The following is an 18,777-nucleotide window of genomic DNA, read 5'->3' as shown; positions in this document are numbered from 1 at the left end:
CTTTTTAGTTATGGTTGAATTTTCCTTGCATGTCCAACCCAAAATTAAAGCAGGAAACAATAAAATAAGTCCAGAGTATGACTACATTCCATTTCGTTGATCATCAATTTGCTTCACAATCAAAAATCATTTCCTTCAAGTCAGAAATAGAGGTGGAACATGTTGGAAGTGGTGTGTGGCAGAACAGCCAAAGCTGAAGACCCAGAGAAAAACAGTCAATAAAATAAATTGGAATAAAATTTGGTGTTGGAATGCTGAGATCAACTTTGGCTCTTAAGAAATACTGATAAAATAATTTAAGCCTGAGGAAATCCTGTCATTATGGTCAGTTTACAAAATGCCTGTCATTTCACAATGCTGATTTCTATCAGAAGTCCCAGAAATCAGCAGATGGAAAGAAAGATCTTCACCAATTCCATATTAATATAATTAAGATGGCAAAAACTAGATGTGCAGAACTTTGATCTTCTGGCTACTTTCCACCTAAATAGCACAGCCCAGATCTGCTATAAAAGACCATCATGAAGAAGGATTATGGTCAAGTGTCCTGATGATTGCCCAACAACTGCTGAGTTCTAAGTTGCCAGTACTGAAGCTGGGCTCCATACACCTTCATGACTGCAGCATGTTCAGTTCGTGCCATGTCCATCTTCATCTGTAGCAGCTTCATCTTGCTGGTGTGCTCCTGACGTCTCAGACAGTCCCACTCCTCCGGGGAGGCATTTTCATTCCTATTGTCAGAGGGAGAATGGTTAAGCATCCCGTCGGTGTCCAGAGAGTCTCCCTCTTCTCTCTTGCCGTTGACTGGCACAGAATAGGGCACATTGTAGACAATTCCCGACGAGTCGGACGAATAGGAGGGCATCTCGGCCGAGGGCGAGGGAGACAATTCCTCACGAGTGTTGCCAGAAGTCTCTAGAATGAAAGGAATTCCCCTTTATTTTTGTCCTCTTTCTTCGCGCCAGGCTGATGGGTGGCTACAGCTAAGAATGCATAGTCTGGAGTAAACCATATATTATCAGAGGAATTTCTTCCCCTATTTTAAAACCGAAAAATGAGAAAAACAAAATCTGTAGATCTTAGGAATAGGATCTGGATGGAATGTGTTGGCTCCTTTTCTATGAGCAAAATAGAAAAGGTTGGAGAAAGTTATTCTAAATTACTGTTAGCTAATTCAAACCAAACGATCTTTCAAATTATTGGACAATTATATAGAGAGCTAAGTCTGCAAGCAAACATTGGGCAGAGATCTGGACAGTGTGAATGAAAACGCATCTGCACAATTTGCAGGAATTACAGTTTAAGTTCTGTTCTGGGCCAATTATTTTCTTCCAAAAATTCTAAATTAAAAAATTAATGTATTAGAATTTCTATATATATATTTAAATATACAGGTATATCTCACCTTACGTTGGTAATTGGTTCCAGGAGAGGTGACGTAAGTCGAAAATTGGCATAAATCAAATTTACTTGTGTAGTTACGATGTAAGTCAAAACTATGGTGGAAAATGGCAATAACGAGCACTTAAAGACCGCTAAATAAGACGACAACACAGAAACACAGATGTTTTCATGTTTCATTCTCTAGGATTTATGATCATTATATTAGCATTTACTGTAAATGTACATATTTTAATATGATTTTATGTGCTTTTAATGCTTTTCTAGTGGTATTACGACTTCAATATTTGTGGCGGACGGATGTAAAGTCGAATAAAATGACTTAAAGTTGATTTTTATTTTTCCATATACTTTTTTGACAAATGACGTAACTCGAGGTATACCTGTATATAATTTAACGTTTGAATGCTAAACATTTGGCATTCTAATTATAACGAACATTTTTTGACCTGATGCAGATCCTGAAAACGTTTGTCATAACATATTTAAATTAAATTATATTTGCTGGTATAATTCAAAGGTTTTAGTGGTGTTATTTAATAGTATTAGAATTATTAAAATTAACACAAGATGGCAGCATAACCACCTACTTCTGGACAATTTAATAAGTTTCTAATCATTAACTTAATCATATAATTAGGATTGCCAAATACTTGGGGATAAAATCAGGGCTAAAATGAGTTCTTCCTGAAAGATACTGGGACACTTCATTTAAAATGTGGAAAGAGAAGAAGATACTTTATTATAGGAACAGTTTTTAGAATAAAATTCTCCTGTTGCTAGATGGCAATCGGAAAAATCTGGGACATCCGACAATCCTAATTATAATAATCTGATAATTTGGCAAATCTTTCGGTTTGAATTAACTATAGAAATCTGTTTCATATGAAGAATAAAGAATTGAATAAATTGTACATTTTAACCTTTGATTATATTACTTGCTCAATGAAATACTATACCTATAAATATAGGATTATTTAGTTAAAAAAGCATAAAAATTTGCTGTATACCAAATTTTTTATATATCTAAATTATAGGTGTGCTGTACCTATAATTTAGATATATTAAAAATTTGGTTTAGAGATGTTGATTTATCCCTGGTAATTAATGACTGGTACAATATAGACACGTACCAGTATTATGTGAAAAATAATTAACATTGTCCAGTAATTTAATTATGTAAGAGCATTTTTCTCTCCAAATTTCACAGAAGAATATTTGTTAGACACAAATGATTGGCTTAAAATTACAGTTAGAGTGACATTCCCCACTCAACCCAACTGTGGCAATCTTGGAGAAAATAGAACAGCTCATCTAACTACCGAAACTTGCAAATTTTTCTCAAAGGACAGGCAACAAAACATGAATGCCCTAGTTTTTGTTAAACCAAATTTAAAGTGTGTATGTTCTGTTTAACCAATCCATTTTAATAACTATAGCCTGTTTCACAATTGTCCAGTAAGCCAAATTTACTTCATTTTGAAAGAATTTCAGTGGAGTCATCTGAGCTATTTTTACTTTCTAATTCTTTTTTGCAATCCACTGATGGATTTCTTATACCCTAAACCACTGATAATCGATGAACAGACATCTACACTAGTTTCCAAAAATTAAGGAAAAATCGCAAAAACTCAAAAAAGTTACATGCTGATTGTAATGAACCCGAGAAAAAGTATACAATACATAGGGAGGTGTAAAATAACGAAAAAAATTACAGGACAATTATGATGTTATAGTAATTAGCACATGTATGGAATTGACAAATTGGATGTGTCAGTTTGGTATAGGAAAAGTATCTTCAATATGGAGTGCAATCACCCTGAGCAGCACATACAGTGATGTGCAATGCTGTCAATTATGCAGTCTGTGAGGTCAGTAAGAAGTAAGAGCCATTGTTTTTGTAAAGCTGTTCTAAGCCTGGCAACAGTCTGAGGATGAGGATTGAGAGGTGAAATATGTCTTCCTAGAGCATCTCAAACATGCTTGATGGGATTCAGGTCTGGAGATTGAGCTGGCCACTCCATACACTGGATCGTTTGCTACTGAAGGTAACCTTCCACAATACAAGCACTGTGTGGTCTAGCATTATCTTGTAGGATGAAATTATTGCCTATATTGTGTGTGTCCTTATGCCAGTGCATAAGGACACAAGTATCAAGGATGTCATCTCTATACACTTGAGCAGTCACAATTCCATATGGAAAGACATGGAGGTCTGTGCATCCACCCAAAGAGATACCATCCCAAACACAGACACCTGCCTTCTCCGTATGAATCTCTTTCACGGATGTTTGATGGATGATAATGTGTTCCAGGTTCTCTCCAAATCAAAAAATGTCTGCTATCTCTTTGCAAGCAAAACCTGGACTCATCCATGAAGAAAACAGCCCTCCATTATCTGCAGTCCAGTGGATGTGTCGACGTGCACACATCAAACACTCCCTTCTGTAATGAGAGGTGAGCAGCACACAAATGGCTGGTTGCCTCATGTACAGACCACCTTCATGAAGCCTTCTGTGCATAGTAGATGTTGACACTCTCCTCCTGGTAGCTGTAGCAAGGGAAGACCTAAGTTGGGTTGGGGTTGAGGTTCTACTCCTTCATGTGCATAACTGCAAATATTGTTCATGGGGACTCAATGTAGCTCTTGGCTGTCCTTGGCTGAACCTTCTGGATGTGGTCCAAAAAGTCTATGAACCACAGAAGGGCTCACATTTAACCATCTGGCCACATCTGTCTGGTTTTGACCCCCCAATGGCCCTCCATTGCAGTTCTTCTGGCAAATGGTGCCTCAAAGTCATTGTAAGGAATTATCTATCCCAGATTTCTTATGTCACTATCACAGTGAAACCTAGTCTTACTATTAAACATGCATTTTTATGCTACTTGCAGGTGATGCATTCCAATTACAGCACCTCTATTTTGCATATTGTAGTTTTGTTCAGCATCTTTTATTTAACAACATACTCAAATTTCCTAGCAATTGTTTTATTTTTTAACAAATTTTGTTATTTTTGTGATTTTTTCCTTAACTTTTGGAAACCAGTTTAAATGTTATAGACTAAGTGATTATGAATAATGACAAACAAAATCAAGCACTGTAATAAATTTCAGGTTTTTTATCATAATTTGTTAGTGACCAGTCACTATGAATACTGCTATCACCTGGTTGGGCAAAGTGATGATAATACTTTAAGGAATGATCATTCAATATATGCCAGCTGATCAGTACTTGCATCAGAGTTGCACATGTGTATTGTGTTTATTATCAAATTTTAAATTCACGTGGCCAATAGGTAAACTTGTGCAACATTTTAATTTTATTTTCGCCTCTTAAAATAGTGTTATTTTCTTTGAAAAAATAATGATCATGCAGCAATCATTAAGTGATTTGAATAACCTTGTTAATATCAGCAAAAGGTCAGAACAATCAAATTTTTACAAAATCAGCATGATACAAAAAGTGAAAGTGAAAACCAAAGTTACCAGAACAATATCAGTGTTTACATAGATATGACATTGTATGTATTGGAGATATAGAAAAACAAATTGTGCTTGTAATAGAAGGACATATGATTAAATATTACATTCACACTGAAGAAATGTTTCAGATATTGCGTGATGCCCATGCTGCTATCGGCCATGGCGACAGAAACTGTATAGAAAAAGTATTAAGTACGAAATATAAACATATTACAAGGGAGATTATGATCATAATTTACTTGAACTTATATTCCTAAGAAAGGCTTGGAAGTTAAACCAAAGTAATGAAATGAACTCAAGATGTCAGGTTGACCTTATAGATATGCAGTTGCAAGCCAATGAGCAATATAAATTTATACTCATGTACCAAGACCACCTGACTAAATTTGTTCAACTATGACTGTTAAAAACCAAAAAGGGCTGAAGATGTAGCCTATATTTTTTTAGATATTGATATTTTTATAATTTTTTGTGCACCAAGAATGTGTCAGCAACATAGCAATAACAGCAGAGAATTTGCCAATAATGTCAAAGAACTGTGTAGTATGTGGCCTGAGTTAAAAATGTTGCATGGAAAGCCCAAGCACTCACAAAGTCAGAATTCAGTAGAAAGTTGTACTCAAGACTTAGAGAATATCCTTAGTTCTAGGTTGAAGACTAATAACACTAACAAATCGTCAGAAGGATTACATTTTGTACAAGTGATGAAAAATCAAGCACATCATACTGGTATGAACTGCAGTCCCTATGAGGCCGTGTTTAGAGCAAAGATGACAGTTGAACTGAATAATTTTATACTTGATGGATTGTTGACCAATGTTAATAGAGGAAGATTTACAGAATCTTTTTAAAACTAACAACGACGAAGCAAGTCAAAGTTGCGCAAACTCTGGAGGATTAGATGTTGTTCAAGATAACATTACAAATGATTTTTTGATAATGTCACCCTCACATAGCAATATGTGGATGGAGTTTAAAGATCTGCATCGTCTTCGTATGAGAAACATCTAACCTATGCCGATTTCCAAAAACCATAATGTTATTAGTACTAGAGTCGGTGAATGACGAAAAAAAATCCAAACATTGGTTTAATTTATAACTGTATTTTATGGACTATAAGACGGTACGGACTATAAGACGCACCTGAATTTTGGAGGCAATTTTTTGAAGAAAAAAGTGCGTCTTATAGTCCGTAAAATATGGTAACTGTATTAATTAAACTAATGTTAACAAAAAATGTTAACATTAGTTTAATTAATACAGTTAATAATACTTATTAAAATAAAAATCACATGTTCACAATTCACAAAATATAAATAATTCTTAATGAAAAAAGTGGAGTTTCTTTTTGAAAATAAAATTGCTCAAAGGAAATATAGCTTTATTCATAATGTCTGGACAATTTAATAAATTAATATTTATCAAGCTGGATGGCCATTTTAATCATTATCATAATGGCTGGGCATTATAAATAATGCACTATTAATCACTTGGCCCATAACATATATAACAACAGTTAAAATTAGCCAAAACATTTGATTTCCAATGACATAATAAATGTTTAATCATCATTGAACTCTTACTGTAATACTTAGAACACACTACCATTAATTAATGATCATTATTTTTAATTGCAATTATCATAAGTAATTCTTAAATGTAGAACTTCCATTAGCAATCTGGAACATACTGAACATACTACAATAAATAATGACAATTAAAAACACAGTGTTGACGGAAGGCATCATGGATTAAGGAATTATGGAACAGACATAACTTATATATAATGTCACCACTTTTTTTTAGTTTGCTTTAAGACAGATAAATGTCCTGTTACAAACATATAACAAAATATAGGAACTGAAGGAAATGTCAGAAAATAAATTCACACCTTAGAAATCAATTCCAGCAAAATGTTTAATGAAACAAAATTGTTTTAACCTAAGTTGATAGGTTAAAACGCTTCTGATAATAGCGAGGTTGAAGCCAAAGTTTTCAACGCGAAAACGTGTACGTCGGACGTTCAGCGCTGCTTTCCTGTAAGCCTAGAAGTTTGACAATGGTATTTGGAAAGTCAGTGGAATCATGCTCGACATTCCAAAGGCCATTGCCAAACTTCTAGGCTTACAGGAAAGCAGCGCTGAACGTCCGACGTACACGTTTTCGCGTTGAAAACTTTGGCTTCAACCTCGCTATTATCAGAAGCGTTTTAACCTATCAACTTAGGTTAAAACAATTTTGTTTCATTAAACATTTTGCTGGAGTTGATTTCTAAGGTGTGAATTTATTTTGTGTTATAAATAAGATTCAATGACAGTAAACAAAAATTACATTTAATGCTGGTTGTGGTTGTCTTGATATAGATTTTAAATAAAAAATGGAATTCGACAACCTGTTAATATAATACCAAAGAAGCTAAATGCCAGTTATCTGGACAAAAATCAAATGTGGACAGTCTTAACCAGCAGTGCCCACAGGCTATAAAAAAGGGCATCATACATTATGAAAGATGATGATTCAATGTTGGATCAGTGCTCTCACAAGATGGTGCCGGTAGCACTCGGGCTAACTAGGCCTTGAAAACAAGGGATGTGATTTTGATCAACATATGACAAACGAATAACTACATAAAAACAGTTGCATGGAACAACGGACAATTTTCGTTCATTAATTTCTTTTGTATTTACGGAATAGATTAAAAGTGATGAATTTTCTGATGTTTATTGATAATGAAATTTGAGCTCCTTCGGGGATTAGGAAAAGGGCAACCTGGACAAAAAAAAAATGGGGTCACATGCCTCAATATACAGGAGACCTGGTCTTAACTGTTATGTACTGTACAAAACGCCAGTTATTGGCATTAGTGTGTCCATAGTGTAATATTAGTACCACATTTCAAAAGTAATTTCAACTTGAAAAGAATGTAAGTAATGCAATGAGGTGGGTTATATGCTAGTATTAACCTCTTGTCAGGCGCAACCCCGTCATCAGGACAGTATTTGTTTTCTTGTGTATACCACTGCTTCCAAGTGCTCCTTGTAATCAGCCTGAAGAGTAGGTGTATTCTCAAAGGGATATGTGCACTAAACAACACCAGAATGAGAAGTGTTTTGGTTTCAGAAAACAGTTACTTTTTTAGAAGAAATAAGTATAACCCATCCTTATTACATATTGTGCCTTTAATATTTTTTACTAGGAAAATAGATTGTTCCATTTTTACTACTTGTTTATGCAGACAACTTTTACGCTTTTAATTGCAAGTATATTTTTATAGATTCATACGACTACAAGATATCCTTGCATTCTTCAAGATCATTTGGAAGAGGAGAATCAAAATGCCAAAACTACTACCAAGATGAAAGGGGAGGCAAAATAGGTGCAGAAAAATTTTAGTAATTGAATCAATTACTAAAATTTGTCATGAAATTGATCATGAAAGTGAATTGCAATGCATGATTCCAATGATGATGATTGTAATAGTGCTCAAAGTAGTGATATGTTATAATGCATATTTACTGTATTTTCCTTAATGCTTTGTATTTTTTTCTTTTTTTGTGTATATTATAATTTTTCAAATAAATAATTATAACGTATGATAATAAAGAAAAATGATGATAAATATTTAATCTAAAAGAAAAAATTGTCCATCCCCAGGAAGGGTCATGTTGACTTCTTATCAGCTTAATGTGGACTAGAGTGGAATGAAAAAGAAAGACTATGCAACAGATATAAGTGCAAACGAGATTGCAATCGATACTGGTATAAGGTGGAACTAGACAGTAGCTAGACACACAAAATACCTTATGTACTTTAACATAACTAATGTTTTCAGATTGATTAATGAGAAAACTTGATGAAGGCTTATTAATCAAGCCAGAAATATTTGTGATAAGTAGTTGCAGATCGATCACAATCATGTCAGTGATGACTGTGTTCTCATAAAATACCTTACTTAATGTAACTAACATTTTTGGCTTTGATTAATAGCCTTCATCAAGTTATCTCAGATCAGTGCTTAGCCCTAGAAATTTTTAAGCTGATAAAGTGCAACTGTATCAAGTACAAAAAAGAAGCCTGTTTTCCAAGTGTGGCAAGCTGTTATGATATATTTCTCTGTAAGGCAGTGGACATCCACTGATTGTTAATACTTCTGGCAATGTAATCAATTTTTAAAGTGCATATTACACAGAATGTCAAGCATTCCATTTTAGGATTCTATTATTCCTGAAGAGGGACTTCAAAGTAGGCCAAAAACATTTGAAGTGTCTGGATTTCATACTGCTGGACTGGCTATGAGGTTTGTGGATATGTTATTGCTCTACTGTCCAATTCTGAAACTAAGGAGTTATTGCTGTTTTCAAAATGATAATAAGAGGGATATCATGTGACAGTATTTACTCTAAGTTATAAAGTATGAAAAAAATATAAACATAAACACACACTGAAGTATTCACTGTTCACATAAAAAATGTCTTGTGACATATTTGTCTCTGCTGGTGTTTACGTCACAGTATTGGAAGGGGATGGTGGCGAGAGAGAATGCTGTTCTACATCAACTTCTACCTGCCTCCTCTCAGTGTTAAAGGCTGAGGGTTGTCGGGTTCGTCTGAGTTGTCATCTTGACTTTATTGTAAATGGCATCTCACAAACATGTCTAGAATAGATTGTCTGGTCACATGCCTCTTGTCATTGTAGATGGCCTTGTAGCTTTACATATCAGATATAGCATCTAACATTTTCAAACTGCTCAATGATAAAATTCATCGATTCTAATTTTGCTAATGTTGTGTCCAGATTAAAAATAAAATCCTCAGCTGGTCACTTTGTTGTAAATTTCTTGATGTCTGGAATTGATGATTTCTTTAAAATTTTGGAATGCCTCTAACTGAATAAGGTTATTAGTGAGCCTTCCATTGTGACTCACAAGAAGCTTTATTTAGTTAGAGACATTCCTGTCATGTCATTAATGCGCACTATCAGCTTAATTGTTGTGTCAACTCAGCACCTGTCTCAGGATTTGTCTGCTCTCTTTCCTTGAAACTTATAAAACCACTGACTATTTCTGGGCAGTTTCTTCCACACAGCATTCGTTATTGTCTGCTTGACTTCATCCCATGACACCCTGATGTTTTTAATAGAATTAAGGATATTATAACAAAAACAAAAAAACAGCACATACATAAACTGGAACTGTAATATTCAAAGAAATAACACGTAAATGCAATATCTAGCAAACTGCAAGTATCGGTCAGAACATTTTTGGCCCTCGTCGGGAAGAACACAAAATGATTCTACTCATATTACTTGAACATTGCTGCATTCCAATTTTTTAACATTCAAAACGATGTTTGAATGAGACAGTTGCACAGTTTACATCATAAATAAATAAGCAATATTTTTTTACAAAGTATAATGTAAAAATGAAATTATTATTAATTAAAATTAAATTTTGTGGAAGTCTAAATAATATTTCCAGGCTTATGGTACTGGAATACAATCTGAGTTGATGCAATTTCCATTCTTCTTGCTCTATAAATTTCTAAGGCTACTAATGATCCTTGAGCCTGAAGTTTATAAGTTCTAGGACTACATCAAGCACATTGAAAGCTGGCTCAGATTCAATGAAATCACATTTGTAAAGGCCGACAAAAGCAGAGCAATTGTAATCATGAAAAGGGCTGATCTATTACAGCAATATATAGTAGACACACAATGTCAGCTCTAGGATGCATCATACAATGAAACTACAAGTCGTGTTGGTAAGTTCACACACACTGGCCTAGCAGCAGCATTGGGGCTTCAGCATACAATAGTTAGCTCCTCTGATATCCCGTCTTTTTGCCTTTGCTAAAACACACAAACTTGGTCAATATTTATGACCTGTGATCGATAAAGCCAGGTCTCCGACATTCTTACTAGAAGAACGGATCCATCGCTTCTTATACTGCCGTCTTGACTCGTACACCTATACTGTCTGAAGACAGTATAGGTATATGGAGTCAATGTGATCATGCACACTTCTCTCCAAACTTCCAAATGTTAATTTAAATGGGAACAAATATCTTATGGTGTTTGATTTTGTATCCATGTTCCTCTCCATTCATTTAGATTCATGCTTTTGTGCATTAAGAGATTTCTTTCTCGGCACTACACCTAACATTCAGACTTTCCATTCCCTGATATTACAGCTTGTGCACCTACTGCGCCTATTTGTCCTCTTTTGATGAACACACAAACACAAAAAAGGGGAGGTACCAATGGTTAGCCCCATTTCGGGAGATCTTTGTGAACTCGTCTTACAGTTGGAAGAATGGTCTTTAATAAACTTCAAACCCAATATCCTTAGTTATACCCATTGTGGATGATATTTTGATTATATGGAGAAGTAAACCTGATATAGGGAAAGTGTTAAAAGTTTTTAACAGTAACAACTACAGATTAACACTAGAATTAGACCTGGAAAGCTACACAGAGGTTAATTACTTAGGCATCAAGATTCAGGTTGCTTGATGATAAAAAATAAACACCACAATTTATCACTACATACATTCCCTTCTTTATACCTGCTAACTCAGCTAATCCATGGTCTTTTAAGGTAGCCACTTTCTGCACCCTAATCAAGAGAGAACACTCACATTGAGATGTCTGATATCAACAATGAATTAGAACATGTTAAACATATTGCTTCCACACATGGATACAGCCATTCATTAATCAACAGGTGTTTACTTGTGTTGTGAAAAAGTGGATAAGGATTAATCACACAGCTGAAGATCCTCAGATAAAAGCAAAGCAAACCACAAAAGTCATCATCAATTAAGAAGCAATACAGAAATATCTTAAATCTTAGTTTTACTGTTGTGTTTTATCAGAGATATTCTTCATAAGCTGGTTGCGAATCCAATGTTCTTTTTTTGCAGTTGACTGTGAGTGAGGAGAAAACGGCTTCTGACTTCCATTGCATGCAAAGGCGATGCCAACCATGTGACAGCTATCTTTCAGCGTACATTGCAGCAAATTGGCCAGCACAAGAGTATAAGAGGAAAATGAAGGAGAAGAGAACAACGGGAAAGAAGATGAAGGACTTACTGGTGGAAATTTAGTTGTCTTATAATGACAACTCCTCTCTGTCATCATTGTCATTTGCTATATCTTCATGGCATTGACCGACCATTGTACATCTTGCCGATAGAAGTAAAGAATCATTCCTTTCCAGCTGGAGAACTTTCTTCGCTGGTAGAGGAACTCATACAGATGGCATGCCATGTGGTGGTTCTGGTTCCCATACCTGGGGACAATGGTGCACACTTTGCACACCACTGTCCCCAGGTATACAGCACCTTTCCATATGCTGCGTAATGGCACTGTGACGTAAACACCAGCAGAGACAAATGTCACAAGACATTTTTTATGTGAACAGTGAATACTTCAGTGTGTGTTTGTTTATATTTTTTTCATACTTTATAACTTAGAGTAAATACTGTCACATGATATCCCTCTTATTATCATTTTGAAAACAGCAATAACTCCTTAGTTTCAGAATTGGACAGTAGAGCAATAACATATCCACAAACCTCATAGCCAGTCCAGCAGTATGAAATCCAGACACTTCAAATGTTTTCGGCCTACTCTGAAATCCCTCTTCAGGAATAATAGAATCCTAAAATGGAATGCTTGACATTCCATGGAATATGCACTTTAAAAATTTATCACATTGAATTCAAAATTAAAAATTGATTACATTGCCAGAAGTATTAACAATTAGTAGATGCCTTACAGAGAAATATATCATAACAACTTGCCACACTTGGGAAACAGACTTTTTTCTTTTGTAGTTGATACAGTTGCACCTTATCAGCTTAAAAATTTCTAGGGCCTACAGATCCCTAATATGTTCCAATCATAAGGTTGTTCTTAATAGAACAACTTGTTGAAGTATAAGAACATCTGCTATCTTGTTTTAACATTGCAGTTTCTTACGAAATTACACCTAAATAATCTACAAATTCAACTTACACAAAATTTGAGTTATGTAACAAACTGAAAAACATAACCCTTGTGTAGTTGAGGTGTTACTGGACTTCCTTGGTCTGCTCAATTCCAGATTTTTCATCCATCCATTGAGCATTTGTGGGACCAGACAAGACAGTAAGCTTTCAGTCATCTATGGAGTGTGAGGGACTAAAGTGGCAGTTACAACATCTATTGGAAAATCTGTCATTGGATGGCTTACTATGTCTGTATGACTACATGCTCAACCCTATCTTTGCATATAGCTAGGAAAAAGGAAGCTTTGTAAGGTACTAAAGGTTCTTTTAAATTATACTGTTCCCTGGGAAATTGTTTCTTTGCGACGATATCGTAATCACTTATCACGTGACATTACATTTACATTAATAAAATTTCATTCAATTCTATCATCTCCTCGTTGGTGCATAACTTTTTTTTAAATCAATGAATATATTTATTGAAGAAGATATATATTACTTTTTATGTGAGTGACATTTCAAACTGAATATCCAAAAGTGATTGCAACTGATCAGTTTCTAACCTATAAATTTAAAGTATAAAAAAAATATATTTCCTGGTCACTTTTAAAGTCTATCATTTTTGTAAATAATTTATTCCTGCCTTTTCTTTTTCTGTTTCATACTATTCAATGTCTTCAATAATAGCATTTTTATACCACATTACTAGAATACTTTACAATTTTACTAACCTCTAATTTACCAGAATATTTGCCAATCTGCCAGATTTCCATAACAACTTGAAACAGAAAAAGCAGAAAATTGTCTGCATTATTTTATGCTATTGTGAAAAGACTGTCTGAAGAGAAAAATTTCAATGGTAATGAGAAATCTAAATATGCATGTTTCTACCTGGCAGATGATGACTGTGAATACAAGCAGGAATGGATAGAATCTAATAAGCAGATCACTGTTGTTCATGGACTCAAAAGTAACAGGAGAAAACCTTTAAGTAACAATGCAATAACTAAGATTTTTTATGATAATCTTTCAATAACTAAAGTTTATGTTTGAATCATATTATGTGAAATGTTACTAAGGGACAAGTGTAAGATCCAGATCCCATCTCAAACAGATTTTCTACATGGATCCTAGGAAACAGTGGTTAAATCTGAAATCTTGTCTAGTTTTCTGTGGTGGACGCGTGAAGGACAAGTCAATTTCTTTTCGCGTTTATTCTCCGGGCCGGTAGTAAATACAAGGAAAAAGTTACCTCCATCGCTGGGATAAACGATGTCCAAATCATAAGCAGGCTTGGAAGCCAGATCAGATTCGGTTCGTTCCTCCTTAATTTCAAAGTTGTTATCATCTTTCTTGTCTTCCATCTCCATGGCCACAGTGATTTTGGACCTGGCCTTCATGTTCTTCCAGCATCTTTGCAGCTGTCCCACACTTCTTTTATTAACTCCGTGGCGACTGTTGTATTTCGAACACAACTCGTGCCAGGTCTCTTCTTTCTTCTGAAGTGCCGAAGCATCATTTCTCTTGTCTTCGATGACCGATCTGTATTCTTTCACCAAATTTATCAGCAGCTTCTTTTCGTTGGCTGTAAAATTCATACTTCGTTTCCTGAAGGTGGCCATGACCAATCAGACTTTGAGACCCTCTTAGGTCCTCTATTAAATTATGCATGATTTCAAATGTACCACTTGCTCTCTCTGTTCATTCTGTACCCCCAATCTTTCATACTACTTCTATTCTTCCATGCTCTAGACCTCTCAAAATTCTAGTTGTTCTATTTCCAATAACCTGAAGAAAATAAATTGGTCAAGAACTATGAGCACAATTAATTCCCACTATTTATTTCTATTTTCCTAATAAAGAATATCTAACATATGATCAAATGAAATAGTTAATGCACTTACATACTAGTATATTTTATGCCAAAAAGTTTTGCAAATTATCTTTTGGCCCATCCCATTGTCAACATACATAAATTTCTCACAATTTGTCTGAAAACTGTTCTACATTAAAGAACCCAGTTAATCAATTTAAATAAAAAATATTACATTTTCTAACAATTGACATCCAGTCGACTGATTGAGAATTAACGTTTGGTCGGAAAAGGATAAATCTGTTACACACAATAAATTCAAAGTGCAAGTCATAAACATGCTTTCAAAATCTATTACATTTAACCAACTGACAAAAATAATATGCAAAATATAAGCTCACAGCAAGTATTTTCGGTACAATAAGTATGTAAAAAAAATTTTTCAAATAGTCTTTCCTATTTTAAATATGTTGATGGAATTGTTAGGGTATTCAGGTTTTTGAATGTGCATCCATTATTTTTCTTTAAAGTAATATATAATATTTATTAAATACATATCACAAATTATCATGTAAACCGAAATAAACACACACAATTCTTTTAAAAGAATTTTTGAAGTAAAAATAACTTTTTTAAGCAAAAAATACCTTTAAAAAATAAACTTTTCTTGTTATATATTAATATATGAAGTGTGTAATGCCATAACGTTGTAAATGCCAAAATTGTGCAAGTGCATAAAGTTGTAAAAGCCAAAAACAATTGCAATCATAAAATTAATGTTTCTACAGCTGAAAAATAGTTTTGAATACCAAAAACTTACATTTAAGTTATTAAACACAATTTACAAATTTAATATCAATTTTTAACATTAAAAACTGGCAATAATCTATTAGTGACCGCTTCCTGGTTTCAACAATGTTGGGCCCACAGTTTTGGTACTTGAACTGGGCTGTAATCTTTATCAATTGTAATATAATTACGATAAATAAAGGAAAATATAAACAATAAGGTATTAATTTAGTGTAATAAAAGTTAAAATGTATTTAAAAACTTCAAATTTGAAAGATTAATGGAAGTCCGAATATCATTTTGAAATATCAAATAATGTGATACAGGTTAACTATTAATAAACTGGCATTCAGTTATCTGGTTCTGCATAAAAAAACTCACTGCGTTACAAATTGAAATAACAAAATGATGTAAATGTAAACCGTAACCTTTTATGCGCCAAAAGTGACGTGGCTTGCACTTTGGCACTTAAAATGTTATGGCTTGCACATAAATTCATCTTCAAAATATGGCAACTTAGAGCACCCCTATCGCCACAATATTTTTTTGTAGGAAAAAACATTGCATTTAAAATTCATTTCTTCAATAATACGTATTTTGAGAAAAATGGCATTTACAACCTTATGGCATTGAACGCTTCATATATTGCAAAATGTTAAGATACAACAGCAAACTAAATTTCTCTTCTGTACTTTCATTAATTTGAAACTATGTTATTAAGAAACAAAGATCCTTGAAGTAAATACACCAATCACTTAATAAAGTTTACACAATAACAACTACTTTTACTGAAAAACTGCTTTTAATAATAAACTTTTACAAAGCAATATGAATTACAATTATAGGCATAACCTTTGTTCATAACAATTTTGTTTAATATGAAAAATTAAATAAATGTTTTCAACATTTTTTCCATTTGGATAGTGTTTAAACACAGTGCTTAAAGTCAAATTAGTTATATGAACTTTCAGTGAATACGGTCAACCGTCCGACCAGGCAGTTCCCAATCGCTGTCGTCGTCGCTAGGTTGCTGACTGTATCTAAATGCACACCAAAAAAAAAGAAGAAAAAGTAATTAGTATTTCATTTGTTTAATTTAAAAATCATATATAACAATTTAAAACAAGAATGTCATTCTTTAAATTCACACTGATTTGGATCCACATAACACACAGTAAATTATTTCGTAAAAAATAAAAAATGTTTCAGTTACTCAAATCTATATATATAATTGAGACGAGTTGATGATGATCGGGATTTTTCGAAATTCCTTCCCACGGAGGAGAGGGACAGGAATAAGGTTTAACACTTCCATCAACAATGGAATTGTCAACAATAAAAGTGTTACATAACAATCGAATTGTCAACAATGAAAATGTTACGTAACAATGGAATTGTTAAGAGAAAGCGATGTGCAAGACACAGATGCAGTTTTTTCGTTTTTGCGGGAAATCGAACATATTTTTAGACCCATCTAAAAATTTTCTAATTAGTCTGAAAACAGGGGAACCCAATTCTTGCATTCTGTGAAAACCAGTAAGGTTGACTACAATGTAATAATCTTAATCTTCACTATCGTTAATCTTGCCCGAGCAACGCCGGGCCCACCAGCTGGTTTCTAATAATTTCTTCATTTGTATAAAAACATTCAAATCTCTTTTGTTTTTAATATTTTAGCAAATATTCAATTTATTTTCCCACGACTGGGTTACAAGTAGCTAGCTACAAATCTGGTTTGAAAAACAAAACAGAATAAGAATTTAATCTCGGTACAGCAATGGAAAAACTTGTAAACAACACTTAAGTTATATATTATTTACATTTCAACTCAAACTAAACAAGTAACTTTCACTTGAGTTTTAAAGAAATTTTTTCACATAGTATTTTATACATAGTGAACCATATAGAGAGTAATCCAACCATACACTGTCATGGATCTTACATGTACAGTACAGTACCTTGTTGTTAACAGAACCTGTCTGAATTTTATTACTAATCTATTTACTGAAGCTTATTAGAAACTTTACTCTCTGGGTACTTATGAAGATAATTTTGCACTGCAATCAAAGATCATATACAGAAATGAACCTCACTGATAAAAATGATAATACATTTCTCTTGCAAATGCACCATATTCTCTCTTGCACAGCAATGAAAACTCTGGTTGATTGCATTGTAGTAGCTACAGGGAGGATTTACTGATTTGGATGCCCAATGTTGAACAAGCTAATTCCAGTGAAGAGTAATAGTGTTTATGTTAGCAATTTGTATTTCCCAGAATGCTAATGGGTGGTTGCATTTTACATAGTCAAACCTCAAAAACCTTTTAATATGCAGCGTTTTTTATTAACTCTTCTAATGCTTTCGATCAGTTGGTTGCCTTCTTCAGGAAAAAATCAAACAAGTCTGATTTCTACAGAACGAAACTTGCTTTAGAATGTTTTTAAACTTTTAAATTTTCTTTAATGTCTAGTGCACAAGTCCGTTATCAATACGTGAATAGATAATTATAATATACAGTAAACTCCCGATTATCCGTGTGTGGATTATCCGGTTTGCAGATTATCCAAGCATGAATTTAAGTTTTAAAAAAAATGTAACGAAGGTAATGATTTGATTAAATTTTGGAAAAAAATGACAATACTGGATGCGATACACGGTGTAACTCAATCTTGGAATAAAATAAAGCCAATAACACTCGTTCGATCGTGGAGGAAAATTCTACCAAATGTAGGTGATTTTTGAATTCTATCAAGCCTGAGACAAGTGAAACAGTATCTGAAATAAGTGAGCTAAATTTACATGGCTTTGAAAATGTTGATAGAGAAAATATTGAGGAGTGGTTAAAACATGATTCATGTGATGGAGGTTTTCAAATAATGAGTGACGCGGATATTATTTCCAATCTCGTTCAACCAGAAGAGCAAGAGAATGAAGCTGAAAGTAGAGAAGAAGAAATTATCAATCACATTAGTCACAACATGGCCCTGAATTCTGTTGACACTTTGTTGGAATACATCGACTAATAGGAATTTGAGTATAATGACATAATAGCAATTAGAAAAATTCGAATTGATATTAAAAAATCATTAAAAGATTCCTGCAAACAAACCAAAATCACGGATTTTCTTAATAACGAGCATTAAACATGTTAAAATAATTGTCTGCTTTAAAAGTGTATAATATGTTGTATTTTAGAAATAAATAATTATAGTTCAGATTATCCGTGCCACCTCTCCCCACCATTGGGCCGGATAATCGGGAGTTTACTGTATATGGGATACTGACGTGTACATACAAACA

General features: G+C 33.7%; 2 protein-coding genes across 2 annotated transcripts in view; both read right to left on the bottom strand.

Annotated features, from left to right (window-relative positions):
- Positions 1–538: 538 nt before the first annotated feature.
- Positions 539–14,494, bottom strand: LOC136984142 (myb/SANT-like DNA-binding domain-containing protein 3). The gene is made up of 2 exons (XM_067281078.1): positions 14,125–14,494; positions 539–915 (listed from the first exon to the last, which is right to left on the bottom strand). The coding sequence occupies exons 1-2, from the start codon at positions 14,492–14,494 to the stop codon at positions 539–541; spliced, it is 747 nt and encodes a 248-aa protein (XP_067137179.1).
- A 1,763-nt stretch (positions 14,495–16,257) lies between these two features.
- Positions 16,258–18,777, bottom strand: part of LOC136984143 (uncharacterized) — a 56,669-nt gene continuing 54,149 nt past the window's right edge. Inside the window, exon 4 of the mRNA XM_067281079.1 lies at positions 16,258–16,514. Within this exon, the coding sequence (XP_067137180.1) occupies positions 16,442–16,514 (73 nt within the window). The 3' untranslated portion in view covers positions 16,258–16,441. The remainder of the gene's footprint in view (positions 16,515–18,777) is intronic.

Source organism: Centruroides vittatus, unplaced genomic scaffold (assembly GCF_030686945.1).
Source record: "Centruroides vittatus isolate TY-2023 unplaced genomic scaffold, ASM3068694v2 contig_904, whole genome shotgun sequence".
NCBI classification, from domain to species: domain Eukaryota; kingdom Metazoa; phylum Arthropoda; class Arachnida; order Scorpiones; family Buthidae; genus Centruroides; species Centruroides vittatus.
The sequence above is the reverse complement of the archived record's forward strand: the minus strand, read 5'-3'. Positions and strand labels throughout refer to the sequence as shown.